The sequence below is a fragment of the Ochlerotatus camptorhynchus genome, unplaced genomic scaffold (assembly GCF_037179485.1).
Source record: "Ochlerotatus camptorhynchus isolate MF236.1 unplaced genomic scaffold, CSIRO-AGI_Acam_v1.1 ptg000335l, whole genome shotgun sequence".
Classification (NCBI taxonomy): domain Eukaryota; kingdom Metazoa; phylum Arthropoda; class Insecta; order Diptera; family Culicidae; genus Ochlerotatus; species Ochlerotatus camptorhynchus.
The window spans coordinates 1709365-1731881 of record NW_027040823.1 but is presented as its reverse complement, the minus strand read 5'-3'; the positions used below and the strand labels follow the sequence as shown (position 1 = coordinate 1731881).

Below are 22517 nucleotides of genomic sequence, written 5' to 3'. Positions count from 1 at the left end.
AAAATTATAGATGCCCTGTACTCGAAAAAATGCACCAGACAAAAGTGTTCGCAAAAAATTTATTTTAAGTCAGATTTTCTTGAAACTTTCAGGGAATCAACCTATACATATGGATTATGTTTCGGCATAATTACTTTATTCAATTTCCTTTCCATCGCTGCTAGTCCACACCTTTCTCTTAAGACTCCTCATCACATTTTGTGCAATTGTGGAGCCGACCTTTTTGGTCACTTTTATCCATTCTTTCTTCGACTCCAGCTCGCTCTTAAACACCTTGGACGATTTTCGAACTAGTGCCTTCATTATGGCCCAAAATCTTTCCACCGGACGAATCTCTGGTGAATTTGGGGGGTTGGCGGTTCTTGGTACAAAAACAACCTTATTGTCTCTGTACCAATCCAACGTCGATCGCTCGTAATGGCATGATGCCAGGTGCGGCCAAAATAGGAAGGGCAACAGACGCTTCTGGAGGTACTCGGTGCGGTAAGTTTCACTGTTGATGGTACCCATTGTGATGTACGGTTTACTCAGTTTACCGCATCGGCATATGGCCTGCCAGAGCAAGTATTTTTTGGCGAATTTGTCCACTTTCTTCTTCTATATGTCTTCCGGAACATCAAACCGTGATTTGGCAACGTAGAACCAACAATCAATACGAAACTAACGATTTTAAATTGGCTCACTACTTGACTAGCCTATTGGTCCCAAGTAAATCGATTAATGTACCCCATTCTAGTATAAATTCCAGTACTACACTACGTTTGTTTTGATTCGCTATGAAAGTTTGACAGATAAAATGAGGGGTTCGTGGATTTTCCTATGTTTCGAGGGGTGCACCGATTAGCTTGGGACCGAAGATAGTACCAGAGCTGAGCCAAAAAGTTAAGCTCGTTTCTTCGGGAACTCCTGCCCCGGTATCTGATTTGCGTCTGCCTTGATGTAGGTTTCGTCATCCATAACCACACACACCGGTTTCGTTAACCACTCTCGATACAGCTTCCTTGCGAGGGATTTGGCCACCGTGTTTTGTTCATCACGCCGGTTCGGTGCCTTCCGGACCTTGAATACACGAAGCCTAGCTCGTGTCATGGTTTGTTGAACGAACCAGGCGGAACACTTTGTCGCGTCGCGAATCGAAAGGTTCGGATTATGCTTGAAATAATCCAACACCTTCCGGACCTTCACAGGGTCAGCTGTCTTCAATTTTCTGCCGATTCCAGCCCGCCGCTCGGTCGTCTGGAACTCCTTAAACGATTTTACCACCCGAGACACAGTTGTATTGGTTAGAGATGAACTAGCCTAAGGCTAAAAATCTCTTAAATAAAGAATTAAAAAAAAAAAAGTTGTATTGGTGATTCCCAGTTGTCTTCCGATCCATCTCATGATCGCAGTCGGATTTTCCATGACGGCTCGCAAAATTCTCCGGCGATTTTCTTCTTGTTTCGATGACATCTCAATAACCACTGAACCGATTGTTATGAAGTTTTTCACATGTAAACAATTCACTTCAAACTAGTTATACCCAGATTTTCATCAATTTTTACCCACGGATAAAAAAGTTACACACGGATAAAAATGGTGCATTTTTTTTCGAGTACAGGCCTTAATGCAAGGGAATTCCGCTGGCCCTGATGAGGTCAGTTACCCGCTTTTAACCCATCTGCCCCCGACTGGTAAACAAAAGCTGATGGATCTGTTCAACAGGGAATGGTTAAGCGACTCCCTCCCGTCGCTATGGAATCATGGCCTGGTTGTCCCTATCTGTAAGGCTGGTAAAGCAGGCCGTTCACCAGGAGATTACCGCCCAATTTCCCTCACGTGCTGCTTCTCCAAGGTTATGGAGAGGATGGTCAATCGTCGTCTCTGCAGCTTCTTCAATGAGCACAACTTGTTAGATCACTGGCAGCATGCGTTTCGACGAATACGTATTTTGGTACGTTTGGGCAAGCCCTCCATGACGCTATGGTGGGCGATCAATACGTCGAGGTAGCTGCACTAGACATTTCTAAAGCTTATAACCGCACCTGGATGCCGGCAGTTCTCCAACACCTTATTGACTGGGGACTGTTTCCTTCCGAGAGGAAACCAGCGCACTTCAGGGATCGGTACTGGCGGTTACCTTATTTATTTTCAGTATGAATGGGGTAGTCTGCAATCTCCCAGTGGGAATTTTTATTTTCGTCTACGCCGACCATATCGTCATTATGGCTGCCAGGAATACTATCAAAATCCTCCGGACGAAACATGACACACTAGACTGATGCAAAATTTGACTTTTTCGCTCCACAGTGCTGATTAGCCTCCCAAAGTTACAACTCATTTGGTTAAAAACAGACTTCGCACAAGCCATTTGAAGTTTACATGTAATTTACTATGGGAAATCTCAACTTTTTGTTCATTGCCTTCTAGTCTTTTTCCATATTGAGCTGCAAAACAGTTCGATAGTCATTCTTATAGAAAATTTTCTCAGTTACAACTTTGCTCAAGATCGTTTCTATGTAAAACGAGACAGGAAAAAGTTTTGTTATTGGTAAACTTATGACATGATCAAGAAGCTGCTCTGTAGGCAACACTGTATTTTGCAGTGTGACATAGTAGCCATGATTTTTGTGCTCTATTCTAAGCACCAGAAACACCAATGTTGCCTGCTGAGCAGTTGAATGACCATGATCATAAGACATCAGCGCATTGAACCATTGATAACATTCGACACTTGCATTTAATCAAAAAGTGGTATTAAGCAAAGTTGTAGCCGGGAAAATTACCTACAAGTAGAGTTGAAAGTTTTTTTTTAAGTAGACCGATATGGTGAATTATTAGATTGACATGAACAAAAATCTTGGTTTCACCATAGTAATTCCCATACAAACTTCAAATGGTTTGTGCCATCTCAGTTTCTCACCAAATGGGTTCAAATTTTGAGAGGTTAGTCAGGATTCGATTTGGAATCGTTTAAGTACTGTGGAGCGAAAATTTCAAATTTTGCATCACTCTAATGACACACCCAACGCCACCAGTCTTTGCCCACATCCACCATGATTGGGACCCAGGTTATACTGCAACGAAACAAAATCCTCGGAGTGCGACTCGACCGCAGCCTTTCCTTCAAGGCCCACTTCGATAAGGTTAAGGCCAACTGCCAAACTCGACTGAACCTACTCCACTCCCTCACCAAACACCATCCCGACAGCAACCGGCACCTACGAATCCGTATCTCCAAGGCGATCATCGACTCCCGGCTTACGTACGGGATCGAATACACGTGCATGGCTCGATCGACCCTCGTAGAAAAACTATCTACTGTCTACCAAAAGGACCATCCGCATCACCTCCGGTCTACTTCCATCCACCTCTGGTTTAGTTGCCTGCGTTGAGGGTGGCATATTCCCCTTTGACCGACTTATCGACATGACCATCTGCCGCCGGACCATCAGATTCCTTGAGAAGACTACGGGTTCTAGCGAAGGAGTGTTCCTCCTCGAGGAGGTCAACCAACTCCTTATCAGAACTGCCAACCAGACCCTCCCATCCAGTGCCAGGGGTTGGAATCTGCCCAAAATTACCATCGATAAGACAATTAAACAAACGTTCAAGGCCGGTTCCTACCCCCTTGCCGTTATCCAGACCCACCGTAACCTAATAGAACACCGATACAAAGGATATATAGCTTACGTTACTCTGACGGATCTCTTTCCCAGGGTAAAGTCGGCATCGAGATTTCCAGGCCCGAAGCTAGGATTTCTTACCGCCTCCCAGACCAGTGCAGTGTGTTCTCGGCTGAGGTCGCCGCCGGTTTTGTCGGTTAATTCGGGGGTGTATGTCCTGTGGGATAGGTGTTTTTTGGCAAGGAGGAAACCTTCAAAAGGCCATCATGCCACCGCTTGACGACCGGGCGCACGGTCGTGGTGACACGGTGTGTGGGATTCTTACCGCACTAAAACCTCCATGGACACCTTGCCCTTTTTCCCCCGGAACCACTTGTCGTATTACTTCGGAGGAGGCTGCGCACGTCACTTTACCTCAGCTAACTGGCGCTTCCAGTTCACTGATCGTCTCTCCAATTTGTGAGCCATTAGCTCCCAGCGTCGCGTCCTACCCCCCCGGTGGTGGATTCAGCCTACTCTGACGGAGAGTTCTCTCGGCTTCGGCGTTCACTTCGCACTTGTGTGAGCACATTACTACTTTCTAGCTGGTCTTCTCGCCATTTTCGCTGCAGCGCTGACATGATCTGCGTTACTGCTCTGCTGAAGGCGCCCTCCTCTCGACACATTTCTTCGACGGCATTCTCCGCGCTAAAGGCGAGCATATCCTCTCGCACAGCATCAAATCTAGGACATTCGAAGACCACGTGCTCTGGTAATTCTTCCACATTCTCAATCTCCGGTGATAGGTGTGGGGTCAATCATGAGCGCCTTGGAGTGAGTGGAATCCACGAACAAAGACAACAGCAACGATCAACACGAAAGACAATACCAGCCTTCTTCAAGTAGACTTTCCGACCAAGCTCAATGACAACGCCACTTTTTCGCAACTCGATGTGTTCACGATCATCCTCTCAAGCTTCTAGTAACCCAGACAACCAGAAGTCGTATAACAATGTACAGAAAGTATCGTAAATAACTACAGTTTAAGTCAACATCGCATATAAGTATGACATACATCGCATTATGTTTAAGTTAAATCGTATAGAATGCAAATTTCCGACTTATATACGACGAATCTTTTTTTCATCGTACTGTATCACAAATTGAATCGGATTACATCGTAAGGTTTTTCAAATTGAATTTGTTATTACAGATTGAATCGTATATAATGTCAAATCAACTCATTTAAAAAGAAATTTAAATTTGCACGTATATGGCCTCCACTTTTGTAGGCCCTTTTTTTGCATTCTATACGATTTGTTTGTTTGTATGTATGTTTGTATATCACAGAAACAACTTTGAATATACGTACAGTCTGGTTGTCTGGGAACACTGTACCTGCTAACATTCCACCATCTTTCGCGCACACCACAGCGAACTGCAAATATTGACCACGAAGTACCGACCAGTTGTTGTCTGCTTGCAAGAAACGAATGTAGATTACCACAGGCTATGAACTGGCTTTCTTGGAAATAAGTACCAGCTGCTGCTTAGTTAATTTTCAGCACACGGTAGACAAGGCACATCAATCTATCTATCACCGAAGGGCAGAGACTTTGCAAGATTGCTTGGTAAACTGTTGGAAGAACTTCCGAAACCAACACTTCTTTTGAGTGATTTAAACGCTCACCATTCCGTTTGGGGCAGTAGGATCTGTTCTTCAGTCTGCTATTTGGGAGCTGTACGAAGACCTTACAGGTTGGATGCTGCGCCCAAAGCATCCTCTGACGGTAGAGGAATTCTCTAGTAGAATCAATTCCGCAGCAGAAGCTAGCATTCCGAGAACCACTGGCAAAGATGGACCAAAATTGTTGAATGGTGGAACGCAGAGGTCAAAAGAACGGCGTAAACAACGGTTAAGTAATTACTGCCTTGAAACAGTTTCAGGAGGTTCGATTCACATGTCGTAAAACCATACGATACGAAAAAAAAAAGTTCGGAGGACTGCCTGAAAAATTTCGGAAAAAATATAAAACAGACAGACATCCACATTTCAACCAAATCCCAACGTCCAAATGTATACAAAAGTTTTAACGGAGATTTTTCGATGCAAGAACTGATGTGGGCTCTTGACCGTACACAGCAAAAAATTAATTTTGATATCACATCAAAATGGATGGATTATATTAACAATATGATCCACTCTGTCGCTTAGCTGGCGAACCGAATTTTTAGCGATGAAATCACCTCTGTGGCCAAAAAGGCTACCAATGTATTTGTTTATCGCCACGAGGGGTAAACCAAATGAAAATTTGTGTAATATTTCAAGTGAATGTATTTCAGCATTTTATTTTATTTGATGACAACAGTGACATGTCAGATAAATTTTAAAGTAATATACACAATGTAATTAATGAAAATAATTTGACTCTTACTTTTGTAATAAGTGCTATATTCGCACCCCTCGATTGCAATTGAATGATTGTTGCTGACCTTTTTCAACGCTAGATGGTGCGTGAAGCAATATTTTGCGGGTCGCCATTGCAACATTTGAAAAGGGCATGAATGGATCATATTGTTAATATGATATATTTGATTAAAATTTAGTTGTTGCTGTGTAGAGGAGGCTCTTTACATAAGCTATCTACTGCTGCAAAGGATACTTTTCTCCGCCAAAACTGCTCTTTTAGAGCTCTTCAACAGAGTATGGGAAAACGGCTTATTTCCGGAGCAATGTAAGCTGGGTACAGTAATACCTACACCTAAGCTTGATACGGACCAAAGTAAAACAGATGGCTACAGACCGATAATTCTCCTTAGCTGCTTTAGTAAGTTATCCGAAAAAAATGATCAATCGTCGCCTTATCACTGAGCTAGAAACCACAGATAAACCGGATCCACGTCAACATGCATTTGACGCGGGTAAGGGCGTCGACACGCACTTATCCAACCTAGAAGCTCTCATCAACCTCGAAAACGGTGAACACGTAGAAATAGTCTCCCTTGACATATCGAGAGCCTACGACACAACGTGGAGACCCAGCATCCTACGTACCCTATTGAACTGGGAAATATCAGGACGAATGGCGAACATGTTATCCAGCTTTCTCTCGGACAGATACTTTCAAGTAGCTGTCAACGGATCTACCTCAAGTCTCAGAAAACCATAAAATGGCGTACCACAAGGATCGATCCTGTCTGTAACTTTGTTTTTGGTGGCCATGCAACCAATCTTCAAGGGAATACCCCCTTGTTGAAATTCTACTGTACGCTGACGATGTTATCCTCATAGTGAAGGAAGGGTAAGAATAATGGAACAGTTCGTAAACTTCTAAGGAAAACCGTCCACGCCGCTACCGGACGGGCACTAAGCGTTGGTTTCTCTATTGTCCCAACCAAGTCCAAGCTGCTTCATGCATGCCACATAGAGTATTTCATGCCTGCCACATACAGCCGTCAAGATAGACAATGCTCCAATTCCACGGGTAAGAAAATGAAGATCCTTGGTATTAAACTTCCTTCAACATCTTACATCCGTGAAGAGCAGCTGTAGCAGAAGGATTCACATCTAATGGATATAAGGATATCGGTTAAAGAGATTTAGTCGAACCACTCTGTTAAAAGTGTGCTCTAAGGTTATCTCTAATCTATTCTTTGGATTAGGACTCACCAGCACCAACATCGAAGCCATGGAACGAATTTTAATACCAACTTAGAACGAAGTAGCACGTCAAGCATCTGGTTATTCACAACTAGCCCAGTCCTATCCATTATCGCTAAATCCGGATGTCTTCCTTTTAGGCTATCAATTATACAACTTCTTTCACAATTGGCAGTGCGGCTCGTAGAGGAAAACTGAAAAGCAGTCGATTATCCAGTGGTAAAACGAGTTAAAGATCTATTTCAGCTATCTACAGGATTACGTCTTCCGGAGTTGGGCAGCATTCTAAGGGCTACTGATAGACAATGGAATGCACCAACCCCACAACTCGACAATCATCTGAGAAAAACGATTAGAACGGGCACAACCAAGGAAATCGTCCTACCAAAGTTTCATGAGTTTATCACAGATCGTTATCACTCACACACACAAGTTTTTACCGATGTACAGTGGCACCAAAGGTATCAAAACACGCGCTTTTTTAGTTACGCTGAAATGGTTGATTAAAGATACTAGGTGTCTTCTGAGAAGTTTCTCGAGTTACAACACTCCTTCTTATTGTAAAAGAAAATTAAAGATTAATTCACCTTAAAGTGAGATGCAAAATTTATTTTGACGTTGGATAACGTCTTTCGGCAACATACGGGGGTACAAAATTGAAAACAGTCATTTTGGATGCGTTACGAAAAATTAAAAGATTTTGAACGATAATAACTCAACCGTCTCTCGATAGATTTACGAGATAATGGCATCAATCGATTGGAAATAATTCTAGCAATTTGCTGAATGTTTCAAAACTATTGATTTCATTCTGTAAACTATTGAAAAATGGTTAAAAGTAAACCATTGTCTAAAGATGGTGAAAATCGATTGATTTTTTTATATTCTTATGCTTTCTCCAACCGAGACATCAGATGCGAGTATCTAACACCTCTGATATTTTCTGTTCTACTATATAAGCGTCCAACAAGGTCGCCCGTTCCATCATTGTCTATCCGATCGTCGACCCAGCAGCAGAGCAGCAGTACAAGAGCAGCGGAAGCAGAGCAACGGTAGCAGAGCAGCGGCAGCAGAGCCTGGGGGCGAAAGGGCAACTACGCCGAGTACGTTGGTGCCAGTGCTCCGGTATACTGGACCGCCGTCATGGAATGCCCAGCTGCTGCAGTATTCACCGTCTGCTCCGCAAGGGCAACTACGCCGAGCGCGTTGGAAAAATGGCCCTTTTCAGGCCCAACATTATCAAGAAAGAGTTTAACGTACGTATGCGAGTATCTGACACCTCTGATATTTTCTGTTCTACTATATAAGCGTCCAACAAGGTCGCCCGTTCCATCATTGTCAACAACATCAGCCCAACAAAACGGCCCTTTTCAGGGCCACCAAACTTTCGCAAAAGAGTTATTAAGGAATATTCCTAAAATATAATATACACAATTAAGTACAACACATAACAGACGTTATCTAACGCCAACCCTGCGGTCGTATCTAGTATACAACCCTTCCAACTTTTTTTTTAATATGATAAGATACAAAATAATTGTGTTCGGCAAAGCTGTAGAAAACATTACTGTGAACAACTTTGCTCAAGACTATAATTTTTTAGCTCTTATAACTGCTGAGATATAAAGGTTTTTTTTTTTTGTGGAGACATCGTTAAAATCAGTTTTGTATCTGTAACTTTTTCTACAATATTTCTACATGTTTGACATGTTGTACAAAGATGTTAGAAATATTAAATTACATATCTTTAAAGGAACTGCAAATTGCTATCATTAATATTTGAAAGTTATTTAGATTTTTTGGTTGAAAATTACCCAACTTCCAATACCAATAACTTCTAAACGGGCAAAAACGAGCAGGCCATTCTTTGAGCAATTGAAAGTACAAGAAAATGCAATAAAATGGTGAAGAAACCAGACCGCCCCCACGTGACCCTTAACCGAACCCTTAACTTAACCCTTGCATTGAAACTTGTCACTTTTCAGAATTTGAAACAAATTAAAACTCAATACGTTCGTCATACAACCTTTTTGCAGTAAATCAATCTTGAAGAGTTTTAAAAATATACTCTTGAGAACCTTCTCCAGGATGGGCCAACTAGACAGATTCTAGTCTTAATGAGGTTTTGGTGGATACATCAATGGCAAAGTAGCCTTGACCAGGGTTTTATGAAAGTTGTTTTATAGTAGTTTTGTATTACATGTACTTCATAAAACTTAAAATGTTACTTGGGAAGTTCCAGTCCAAGACGCTATACATGCTATCAAACACAAAATATGGGCTACCTGGGGCGGGAACCATCAATCAAGAGATCTACGTCCAGGAGTGCCTGGAAAAGTGACTGCTACCATTCTTAAAGCAACATAATAGACCTGTGCTGTTCTGGCCGGACTTGGCGAGCTGTCACTATGCAAAAAAGGCAATCGAGTGGTACGATGCGAACAACGTGGTTGTGGTACCCAAAGACCACAACCCTCCCAACAACCCAGAACTCCGCCCTATGGAACGGTATTGGGCCTTGCTCAAACGGAATCTCAAAAAAACTAATAAATCCATGGAAAACGAGCAGCAGTTTAAATCTAACTGGCGAATAAGGTCGATGAAACCACTGTGCAAAATTTAATGAAATTATGAAGAAGGTGTTAAGCGGCAGTTCGGATTTGGCAAACCAAAACAATAAACGAACATTTTACCCCTTAAATATATGATTTGAACTACCAAAAGAAAAATAAGAATTTTTTTGTTGCATGAATTTTGACTGAAAGAAACGATTTTTTGTCGTCGAATTTTTGCGCGTTTCAGTCTTCGCAATAAAACAAAGAAACAGCAGTTCTATATTTTCTCAAATATAGCAGTTTTTACAGTGAAATTTAGTATAAACTATTGTAATAATAATAATAATTTAAATAAAATATATAACTTCATAAACCTAACCCTAACTTTATTAAAACTTGTATGGTAATTTTGCTAAACGACGTGTTCAGGGTATCATCTAAACCATTTTTGGAATAGTTCTATCGTTCGGGCTATCATTCTGGCATGGTATTGATTTTACTAGGGAAGGGAAAAAGCTCTATAATATTCATTGAAATCCTGTGTATTGTAAATAAATTTAACAAATAGATTGTACTGAATTTATGCAAGGGTTGTTTAGCATAGCATAAACCAGGTTGCACAATGTCTTAGGTGGTACGAGCTCCAAACTGTTGTTAAGAAGGAGACCAACCTTCATCCGTTGCTGTTAGATAGTAATTTGTGATTAATTACTACCTCTTAGATAAAGGATGTGTCTACCTCTAACAGATCAGAGCTGTCCTGGCCACGTCCTTGCACCTGGTGGGGAAAGAGGAGGAATGTTAATCTGAAACTTACTTAAGAGAGATGCAGAGAACTCTACGACCCCTCATAAGTGTCACGGGAAGGGTGGATTTTTGTTAGTAGGGAGGGTAAACCATAGGTTACGCCCAGCCGGCGTTGCTGGCAATCGTTATATCAGGCATTTAATAAATCGAAGCTGTAAGTAGTTTATCTGTCCGTTGTTGCTGCCCATTACCTAAACATATTATTCAAAACAGTCTTCAGATTTTGGAATTAAGAAACGTTATCAGCTCGATCCTGTTGCTCCTTTGCGCCTGAAAATGTTTATTGATCCTAAACATATTCACAATTCATTCTGATGTGTCAAAGGTTATTATTAGTATGTGGAATCGTAGATTAGAATGAAGATTACAAAATTATCGTTATCGTTAACATGATCTAAGACATTACCCAACAAACAATTGAGAGCTCTTATAAAACACCTGAGTTGATCAAACGTTGAATAATAGCTTCCAGAGTTGAACAAGAATGTAGTTGTATTGCCATTTGATTAAAAGTTTTAAAAGCTGTTGGAGCACTCTTAAATGATTGTTTACGTTCGGTTTAACTATATGCTTTATAAGACCTACGATAACTTTTATAGCACCTTAGTTAAACTGATTCACAAGAGCTATACAGAACGTGGAATAAACGCATCAAAACAAACAATTGGGAGCTCTTATAAAACACCTGAGTTGATCAAACGTTGAATAATAGCTTCCAGAGTTGTACAAGAATGTATTGTATTGCCTTTTTGGTTAATTAGATGGATATTTCCTATCGAGGACAGAGGAACGAAAAGGTAAATAAACTTAGCTGAGCGTAGCAACGCGTAGGTTAGAACAGTCGGCACCACATGCAACGGAAAGGAATTTGAAAATTTTCACTTAATGCATTTTTCAACATCACTTCTGTTCTTTTTAAATTAACACTTTTTAAAAATGAAATTGTAAATTTATAACATTTTCACTAGAACGAGAACGATGCAGCAAAATAAATTCACGTCATTTTCGCAACGCGGCCTACTTCGATCCTGAATTTATGTTAGGGTTTGATTATTCCTTAAATGAAAATACACATGTATTATTTACTCATCACTCATGAACTTTTTTTTTGCAAGGCGTCTGCTTATTAGTTGACATATACATTTTATGAATAAACAGCAATAAATATGTGACAAAAGGTATAAGGGGATTTCCATCCGTGTAGATTGAGAAACGCTGTATTGTAGTGTCATGATTTTTCATGATAGTTGATGCTTAGTTTACAGTTGATCCTTATCTTCATCTTCCCTATTAGTTGGCAAATTATGGAGAACAACAAGGTTAAAAACTTCCTCAAGGACACCATATCGCTGTATTATTGAATGAAAACATAATTTTGTTTATTCCATCAAATATGTCTAATATTCCAGAAACTGTTAGTTAAGAGATTAAATCTAAATTGTGCCATTTTTTTCATTTGATAAAAAAAAAACATTCCCTACAACACTGCTTAGCTCGCCTATCATCACACACGATAAGCCCGTTTCCTGTGCATGCTTTGATGGTGTGGCAACAGTGCAACAACTATACGTGCGACACCCGATCACTGTAGCTTGTTTATGTGCCTACGTTCGTCCGATCACCACCCTCCCATCCACCCGTTCTTCTTGCTCGCAGCCTCCTCAGCAGTTCAGCACACAGAGAGCAGTTGGAACAAAAGACTGCCCAGATTGAGAGAATGAACCACCATCGCAAACAGACACACACAACATCCCGAGAGTGTGTTGTTATTTTCTGTTTTGCTTTGCGCCCGCTTCAACCCTCCACCCCTCGATCGACGACTCGATCGATGCAATGCAGCAAACGGAGAGACAAACGAAAACAACATCAACAACGGCATGAGCTCGATCCCTGCCGAACGGCAACGGCGTCGTCGTCGTCTCGTCAGTGGTGCATTTGCAGTGCGATCGTTTAGACGTGATTGAGAATTTTTCCTCCTCGCTGGGTTCGTTCGTCCGTCCAGGCAAACAAACAGCAAGCGGCGACGTAAACTTTGATCGAAACAAAACGGTGTTTGTTGTTTGGTGTTTTCTTCCCCAATGTTACGTTCTTCGGTTTCGCATTCGTGCCAGTGTGTGAGAACGCGATCGAGTGCAGTTTTCGTCTAGCTGCTGCTTCAGGTTAAGAAAGCTAGAAGAAATCACAAGAAGAGAAACAAAAATCACGGTTTTTGGGAAAAAGCTACGATCACGTTTGAAGTCGTTCTAAAGTGCGCTAAGTAAGGAGCCAAGACAACGTGAGTGCAATTTGTTGATTTTGGCGCGAACAGTGCGTTTGGGGATTGGAAATAGTAGGATAGGGTGAAAACTATCACTCAAGTGGTGCATCGTGTGTGCAATTGGTTCATTGAGATCAATTGAGATCAACCCGACTGGAAGAGAAGACAGCAATTGCGCAAAACAACGACAGTAACTCAGTAACAATTGAGTGCAATTGTCTTGAATGTGCGTAACATTTACCCACGGAACGGGGAGTTTAATCAGCGAAAAATGAATTTTCATCAATTTATGAAAAGCCCCGATTAAGATTACATTCGAGCAGCAGCCCGTCTTCGCACGACAATCGTAATACAGGAGGAAAGATTGATCCTCAGTGTTTAGCACCGTAAAACAAAGTGAGAAAACAAGTGTGTTCAAAGTGAAAATACTCAATTACTTAGATTAGAAGAAGTGACACAGCAATGGCAATTCCATTTTTGCAACCGGAAGAGGACGACAGCGCCCGGCACGGTAATGGTGCGAATGGCGCCCAACCCGGTGGTGCCGGAAATAGTAGTAGTGTGGGTGGTGGAGCAAGTGTTGGCAATCACATTGCCGGTGCCGCCGCCAGTGGAAGCGTAGCAGTGGTGGTTGCTGGTGCTACCGGTCCTCTGCCGATTCCGAACTCGCCGGCACCCAGTGGGACATCAACCGCAGTGCAGACGCCACTGATTGGGCCGATGAACGGCGATCAGTTGGTGCAGCTTTTCTACGAGGCGTTGTATCGCTACTCGAGAGGAGGTAAGTGCTGCTCGGTGGGATTCTGATTTGTCATTGCATTTGATTGGGATCTATGGGATGGGGCTGGGAGATTATCGCTAGGAAGGAACGTTTAGAATTAATTCAAATTATTTCTGATAGAACGTTGAACTGGGCCGTCCGTTTGAGTGATTCAAATTGAATTGGTGATATTTTAAGTTCCACTTTGAACAATGCTTCTATTATAAGAGAAAATGCAAGTGAAGGCAGCAACTGATAAGAAGTCTCAATAATCCCTTTTTGTTCAAACAGGAACTCGTGCATTGGAATTTATTTACAACTTGGGTGATCAAACAAAGTCACCACTAAATTGCTTATCAATGTTTTACAAATACGCGATTAACTGTACTTAACCAGAATCACCCTTCACTCACGTTTTAAACCACCAAGCCTTAATGCAAATGAGTATGTATTGCTAAGTAGACCGACTGACTGAGTGCGGTGAAAGAAGCTCTCTTCTCATCGCTTGTCGGCCTGTCCACTGCAAACACTTCAGGAATTAATTTATTCGCAATGGTTCACTCGACAATATTCCCTTAATGCATCGCCACTGCGCGGAATACACAACCACTACACCGTCGAAATGCAAATATTTACATTAACAACCAATCGAACTGCTAGTTGTTAGCTAATGAATACAGTTTCGTTTGCTCGTCGCTTGATGGATGTTATTTATTTTAATTCAATATTTTGTAGACTTTAACACGTTGTCGTAGCAGTTGTCGCTTGTTCGGGCTTAGGGAGTTAGTTGTACATGCCAATCATAAATCCAGTAGCAAGGGACCTTAGAGAGAATCTGGTGGGTTTCGTTGAATAATCTACGTGACTCCCTTTGTTGGTTCTTAATAACTTTGGGGACGATTCTGAATACTTTCAGATGGCTGACGTGCTCTTCAATAAGGTTCTGTGAACTTCGGAATATACTAGGAGTAAGGGGGTGTTGGTCTAGTGAATGCCCACCTCTTATAATTCAGTAATACACTATTTAATCATTTCTGTTTGATAATCAGCCAAGTTCTCGCGGAGAACGAGTATTAATTGCGGTCAAAGCTCATCTCAACTGTGAGGCTATTCCACTGTAGAATTGTGACCACCTTGAGCAAGTCGCCGTCCGTGTACGATTGAATTCTCGATATCTTTATTTTGTCGCTATTTACCTTCCACCAAACTCATGTGCCGACCTGTACTCTGCACACGCTGACGCAGTGCAGCATATTGCAAACTGTGCTTCTGCCGCTGACATAATTGTATCTCTGGGTGACTTCAACCTCCCCAATTTGCGTTGGCAATTGAATGAGGATGTAAATGGTTTCATTCCCTTGAACGCTTCTTCCGAGCATGAACAGGCACTCACTGAAACTATGTTTGCTACTGGTTTGCAGCAAGTTAACCGATATGTGAATGCGAACAGAAGGCTTCTCGATCTTGTATTCGTCAGTCTTCCAGAGCGACTAGACCTCATTGAACCCACCACGCTTCTGTTGCCCGTAGACAATCACCACATGCCATTTGTTTTGCTGTTCGATGAGAGTATCGACGATTTAGTAGTACAGAACGAGTCGGACGATAATCTTTACTACGATTTCCGCTCGTGTGATTTTAGTCAGTTGAAAACGGCTATAGCTGCCATTGACTGGGATTCCTTACCGCTAACCGGGCCATTGGATAGAACATTATCAGCATTCTATGACAAGCTTTATGCAGTGCTTAACGACTATGTTCCTCGGAAAAGTCGATCGTTCAATTCAGTTTCCAGCAAGCCATGGTGGACCTCCAAACTACGGCCTCTTCGTAACATCTTAAGGAAAGCACGTCACCGTTTCTTCCTTTCGAAGTCTGAGAGCGACCGTAATTACCTTCGCGAAGTAGAGCTGCAGTACAAAACAATTCTATTATCCACGTACGACAACTACTTACTCAGGATCCAGGACAGTGTAAAACAAAACCCATCGTGCTTCTGGGATTTCGTGAAAAAACGGCAAGCATCTTCTCGCATCCCATGCAACGTTACCTTCAATGATTCCCAGGCTAATACAAATGTGGATGCTGCAAACCTTTTCGCCATGTTCTTCGAGAGCGTTTTTAGTAAAGTGTCACCTGTACCAAGGTGCGATTGTTTTGCTCACGCTCCTTCGCACAACATCAACCTACCCGTTATTCAGTTTCCCGCAAAAGAAGTAGTAAAAGTCACCGATGAGCTTGACATCAAAAAAGGACCTGGGCTGTGGCTGAAAAACTGTTCAAGAGAACTAGCTACAAGAAGATATTGATACTATACTGGTATGGTGTGGCGATAACGACATGCGGGTCAATAACATGAAGTGTAAAGTTATTACCTTCGGTCGCTGCAATAACCACATTCTTCATCAATACAGAATGAAAACTGCATCATTGAAACGTGTGTCGTCCATCTGTGACCTTGGCTTTACCATCGATTCGAGGCTCAGATTCAACGAACACGTGAGCACTACCACTGCCAAAGCTTTTTCTGTGATGGGATTCATCCGTTGCCACGCTTCCGAGTTCACCGACATCCACGCTTTAAAAACTCTCTATTGCTCGTTGGTTCGTAGCATTCTGGAGTACGCTGATCCGATTTGGTCCCCTTATTATGTAGCTCATGTTCTCACGAATGAACGGGTGCAGAAAAGGTTCTTACGGTTTGCACTGAAACAACTTCCTTGGAACGATCCGACCAATCTTCCTCCTTATTCTGACCGATGCAAGCTCATAGGATTGGAACCACTATCTGTCAGACGAGTAACGATGCAGCGGCTATTTATTTTCGATGTCATTGTAGGATCTATCGATTGTTCTGAACTTCTCGCACAGATCCCGCTTAACATTCCTCCTCGACGGTTTCGAAGCTCAGCTTTAATAGCAGTCCCATACCACAGAACAAACTACGGCTACAACAACCCTTTTGATTCGTGTCTTCGCTTGTTCAATGTTGTCTGTGACGAATTCGATTTTAACTTGACTAAAAACGTTTTTAGAAACAGGATTAGTAGTAATTTCTAGTTTATAAGTAAAATTGTTCAGTCTGTACGACTAGTCGAAGACGGTGATAAATAAATTAGTTTACACAGTTTGACAAACAACAATGAGTATTGCAAGGGTCTTTTAAAATTTTCCAAGGCCCAGACCTTAGATAACTGTTTTAATTCTTTCATAATTCATCAAAGTTCCAGGTTTTTTTTTACGGAATCATGGACAAAAAGTCGAAGACCACTATGACTAGTGAAAAACGGGTGACAGAACGTAGAAATTGGTTTAGGAACTAAAAAATAACGAAATCTATGAAATATTAAAAGCCTCCGATAGCCTAGCCAGTAAAGGCACGGTATTACCAAAGCCAGAGGCATCATGTTCCATTCCAGGACCGGTCGAGGAAATCTTTCAGGTTGAAAATTTTCTCAACTTCCCTAGGCATAGAGTATCATTGTGCTTGTAGTAATACAAGTTCATGCATTGGTTGGCATGGAAAGTCTGGAGGGGGCCTAGGGGGGGCCTGTTGCATTTTTCTTATTTTGCTAAGACATTAAGCCTTACTTTTATGTTAATGGTGAAACAATAAATTTGATTATATTTATTCCATAGCAACGATTATGACCTCGATTGGGGGAGCCTTAAAAGCTTACTGAATTTGAACAAGCAATGATCCTTTGTTTATGCTTTTTGTAATGAAATCACATTGCGTCCGGATGTCATAAATTTAAGCATATCAGAGCTACACACTTAGAAATACTTAATTTTACACGTGACGGAATCCATCTTTGACATAAAGGATGAGACGTAAACAAACATGTCATGTAAAATTAAGTGCGCCGAGACTGAAAAGTTCGTTACTCGATGAAAAGTACGTTTGATTGAGCTGAATTTTGTGTCTATTATGACTCAATTTTAGGTCATAATTGACGCTCGTATATGTCAGTCTCAGAGCACCTAAATTTACATGAATTTTTCTAAGTGTGTAGGTTATTCCATGAATTTTGTAACTAGCGTTTTTAAGATTCTGAATATTTCATCACCAGTGAAATCTTAGACATAAGAACCAAAATTAAATTCTAGGAGTTTGAATTTTAAATATGGTGTAGAGCACACGGAATAAATTTCATGCATTTAGGACATCTGGCAAAAATTATGAAAAGTAAGGTTATAATTTGCCACGTTTATTATATTTGAAGAGGAGAGAACATTCGGAGTTAATCAAAATTTAACTTTATTACTAATCAAAACGAATGAACTCGAAACTTAAATGATTGTGTTCCTGACTGCAACTAGGTAATAATTGAATTTATTTTTAACAAAAGGATTGGATTTTTTTTATATTTTAAATGAAATAAGTTTTGGTTAAACCATTTAACTATTTACACAAGCTTTTGATTTATTTAATAAAAAATACACTAAAAAAGCACGGACTTTCAAACTATTCTGCAGCTGAATTCCGGGCATATATTTCATCGAGAAGAAAGAAATTGATACATATTGGATACTTGTAGAAATTTCCATCTCTTCGTTGAAATTTATGCCCGAAATTCAGCTGCTGGAGTGCTAATTCTTGACAATATAGCTAAATCACCAAGGCACGGGTCTTTCCTATGGATAATGTAGAAACATGGCCATAAAATCTAGATACATCAACCAAGATTCCATCAGTTTCAATTACCTGGAAAACATTTGAATACCGTAATCCGGGGATAAATTGATCATTATTTAAGATGATTCCCTGTTGAGTCCACAAATGGCCACCACGTGAGCTATAAATGCACTTTCACCTCGTAGCAAACGTGGAGTAACAGTTTCTCTGGTACGTATCGTGGAAGCTGATATTTGTTTATTTAAATTTTCGAAGTGGTAGTGAGACTAAGGATCTTACAGCGAAACACCTTATCGTAAATAAATAAATTTCTACAACAAACTACATTGAAAAACTAATGGTAATTTTATCAGTACCTATGAGAGTTCCATCGTCCTGTAGGATTTCTTATAATAGGGTTAACTACCCCATTTCCAGTCTATTAAGCACAACTCGCACTTAGTCTCTCTTAATCTAGCGCAGCTTAGCACCAAACAAAATGTTATAAGTACTGATGGCTTCCAAATGTATTTACCCTTCCGTACGTTCCGTAAGATTTGCTAAAGAGAAACCAATCGTTGAGATATTGTCAAAAGTGTAACACTGCTTCTTGACGCCAATCTCGGCCTACGGATTCTAAATTCGGCCTAACGCATTGAAACGCTTTGAAACGCAATTGAATTCACTTCGGCCTATCGGATGAAGATAAAAATTGATTCGGTCGGAGCGCTTCTTTTGTTTTTGGGAATAATGGGTGCAAACCTTCACATCACGCGTTCTCATTGACTTTGTTCGGTAGCTTATTAACTAAAGTATCGTACCAAACGCATAATGTACTTGTTAACTCTGAAATTATGGATTTATTTAAAGTTTTCTACTCGATAGGCCCAAAATGGGCGATTAGGCCGAAGTCGTTCTCTACCCTATTGGATGTTTTGTTAATTTTTAGGAAATTTCTAAAATCTTAAATTTGAAAATATCGATATGGGGTGAAATTGATCAACCTCTCAAAAGGCTTCCCATTGCGTTTCTAGTAATTGTTCTTATTAATCCGATGCAGATGCTAAAACCCTTGTGTGAAATGTATTTTCAGCAGAAATGCCAAATGTCTTAAATGCTCAGTTGCGCCTAAATGTAGGCAATTAATCACTTCATTCGAGCAGTTAAAATGACGTTTACTACCACTCAAACTTTGAAATAAAACATAATTTTGAGATTTTTTTTCTAGAACCACGAGAAAACTAGCCAACATTTGTGCGTTTCATAAAAAAAAAATTAGTTGGTCCAATTTTGTTGAATTGTTGGTAGAAAGTCACGCCAAAACTACTTGACAAAGTGGTAAATTTCATTCAAATTCACAAGTAATTTTGAGAATACTCTGAATTTCTTGATAATTGAAACATTCTACCACAATTTATTAAATAATTCGAATTCATTGACACTTAGTTTAGTAAAAAATGTTACTTGAATGGTGACACAATCGTTGCAATCCTATGATCGTTTCTCAAAACTTCACACTAAGAAATACCTAATTTTACACGTGACGGAATCTATCTTTGACATAAAGGATGAGACGTAAACAAACATGTCATGTAAAATTAAGGGCTCCAAGACTGAAAGTTTGTTACCCGACGATAAGTAGGTTTGATTGAGCTGAATTTTGCGTCCAATATGACTTAATTTTATGTCAAAATTGATGCTCGTATATGTCAGACTCAGAGCACCTAAATTTACATGAATTTTTCTAAGTGTGTTGATCAACCTGAAGTTTTGGAAAAAATATCCAGAGAGCTTTACTAATATCTCCGTCGATCTCCATATATCTTTTGAATATTTCCTGCTGTCTAAGAAGGATGTTTGAAAAAACATTCTGTAACTCATGCAACATTTCCTGAACATCTACAAAACTCCCTTAACTTTTACTAAATTTCCTTAACTTCTATGAAGTTCCCTGATTTTATTCCAAATTCTATATTTTTTTAAAACATATCTTAATTCTACGAAGATCCCTGAACATTAGACTGATGCAAAATATGACTTTTTCGCTCCACAGTGCTTAAATGGTTTCAAATAGGGTCCTGATTAGCCTCTCAAAGTTACAACTCATTTGGTTAGAAACAGACTTCGCACAAGCCATTTGAAGTTTACATGTAAATTACTATGGGAAATCTCAACTTTTTGTTCATTGACTTCGAGTATTTTCCATATTGAGCTGCAACACAGTTCGATAGCCATTCTTATAGAAAATTTTCTCAGCTACAACTTTGCTAAAGATCGTTTCTATGTAAAACGAGACAGGAAAAAGTTATTAATTATTTAAGAGATTGGTAAACTTATGACATGATCAAGCAGCTGCTCTGTATTTTGCAGTGTTACATAGTAGCCATGATTTTTGTGTCCTATTCAACGCCCCAGATACACCAATGTTGCCTGCTGAGCAGTGTGTTGAGCATGATTATAAGACATCAGTGCATTGAACCATTGATAACTTTCGATTCTTGCATTTAATCAAAAAGTGGTCTTCAGCAAAATTGTAGCTGAAAAAACAAGCACAGTTGAAAACTTTTGAAGCAGACCGATATGGTGAATTATTAGATAGACATGAACAAAAATCTTGGTTTTACCATAGTAATTCCCATACAAACTTCAAATGGTTTGTGCCATCTCAGTTTCTCACCAAATGGGTTCAAATTTTGAGAGGTTAGTCAGGATCCGATTTGGAATCGTTTTAGTATTGTGGAGCAAAAATTTTCAAATTTTGCATCACTCTACTGAACATCTTGGCACTTCTGGAAGGCACCTATCATCTACAAATATTCTTAAACATCTGGAAAGTTCCTTTAAATTTAACGAAGTTCGCAAAACCTCCAAGAAGTTCATGGAGCTTTTTGGAATCAAGATCTCTGACAAACTCCAACGATGTTCCCTATACTGAAGTGATGATCCCTGAAGTGCTTAGAAGTTTATTGAACTATCGTTAGATCTTCTACCAAATTCCCTGATTTTTTTTAAAAATTCCTTACATTTATATGAAGTTTTACGCAGCTCCTCAAAATGCTACGAAATTTGCAAAACTTCTACAAAGTTTGCTGTACTTCTACGTTTCTTGTTGATTTTCCGCGAAGTTCTTGAATTTGTACGTAATTTTCAAAACTATTCCAAGTCCATAAGGCTTCAAAAAAGTGCCCTGAAATATTTTAGAGATTCCCGATCAATAATGGGCTTCCCTGGAATAAAATAATGTTCCCTTAACTTCTACTTCTCAAACATAAATAAAGTTTCCACTGCTACGCTGTTTTCAGAACTTTTCCAAGTTTCTTGCTTCTACGAATTGTTCTGTAGTTCTATGAAATTCCCAGATTTTCTTATAAGTTTCCTCAATTTCTACGATGTTCCCTGAGTAGTTCTGAGTGAGTAATTGAAGTTTTACGAAGTTCCCAAAAGTTAAATTAAAATCCCTGGGCCCATGGCCAATTTGTAGAGCGTGGAGACGTCTTATTATGCCATCAATTAAATTTCGAAATAATATGATTTCTCAAAATTTCTTCTTCTAGTCCTGGCCTAGAAGAAGAAATTTTGAAAAATCATATTAAATCGATATTCAATCGATGGCATAATTAGACGTCTTCAGATTCCACAAATGGCCCATGAGCCCAGGGAACAGTGATCAAGGTAAAGAACTTTAAAAAAAGATGACTTGACAAGCTTGACAAAATACCGGTGAATTAAAAAAACCTATCTACACCACCCCCAAAAAACATGCAAATATGTTTTGTTCAATGATCTCTCATTTTACGTTCAATTTTCGATCTCCAAAGGTAATTTGAATGGTATGAATGGTATGGCATAAGTGTTCTATAACTACTTTTATTTCAAAATTTGGCCAACCCAATTCTGAGAAAATCAGTCACGATTCTTCAGAGTAAATTTTGAAAAATATTGTTGTTTTGAGTTCACCCAAAAACAACAACAAAATTTGAAAATTATATTGAACAATTTGCCTATGAGAAAAGGTCCATTCAATACTTTTCAAATGATCTAAAGAGAACAAAAATTGGACGTAATATGACAGAGATATGAAAATAACAAATTTGTCATGTTTTTTTTTGGGGTGTCTTTAAACTAATGATCGGGAGTGTAATTCTGGAGGAGGCCTGGTCCCCTTGGAACCCCCATTAGCAACGCCAATGGTTGAGAGCCGCCAAAACACTTGCTACAGAAGCGTAAAATGCTTAGAAGAAGAAGAAGAAGTTATGAAAAGAACCAATAGAACAG

At 40.0% G+C, this 22517-nt stretch overlaps 1 protein-coding gene across 1 annotated transcript in view; it reads left to right on the top strand.

Annotated features, from left to right (window-relative positions):
• Nucleotides 1–12547: 12547 nt before the first annotated feature.
• The window catches only part of LOC135708798 (uncharacterized), a 214914-nt gene continuing 204944 nt past the window's right edge, over nucleotides 12548–22517 (top strand). The window contains exon 1 of the mRNA XM_065230949.1: nucleotides 12548–13645. Coding sequence (XP_065087021.1) covers nucleotides 13327–13645 — 319 coding nt within the window. The 5' untranslated portion in view covers nucleotides 12548–13326. The remainder of the gene's footprint in view (nucleotides 13646–22517) is intronic.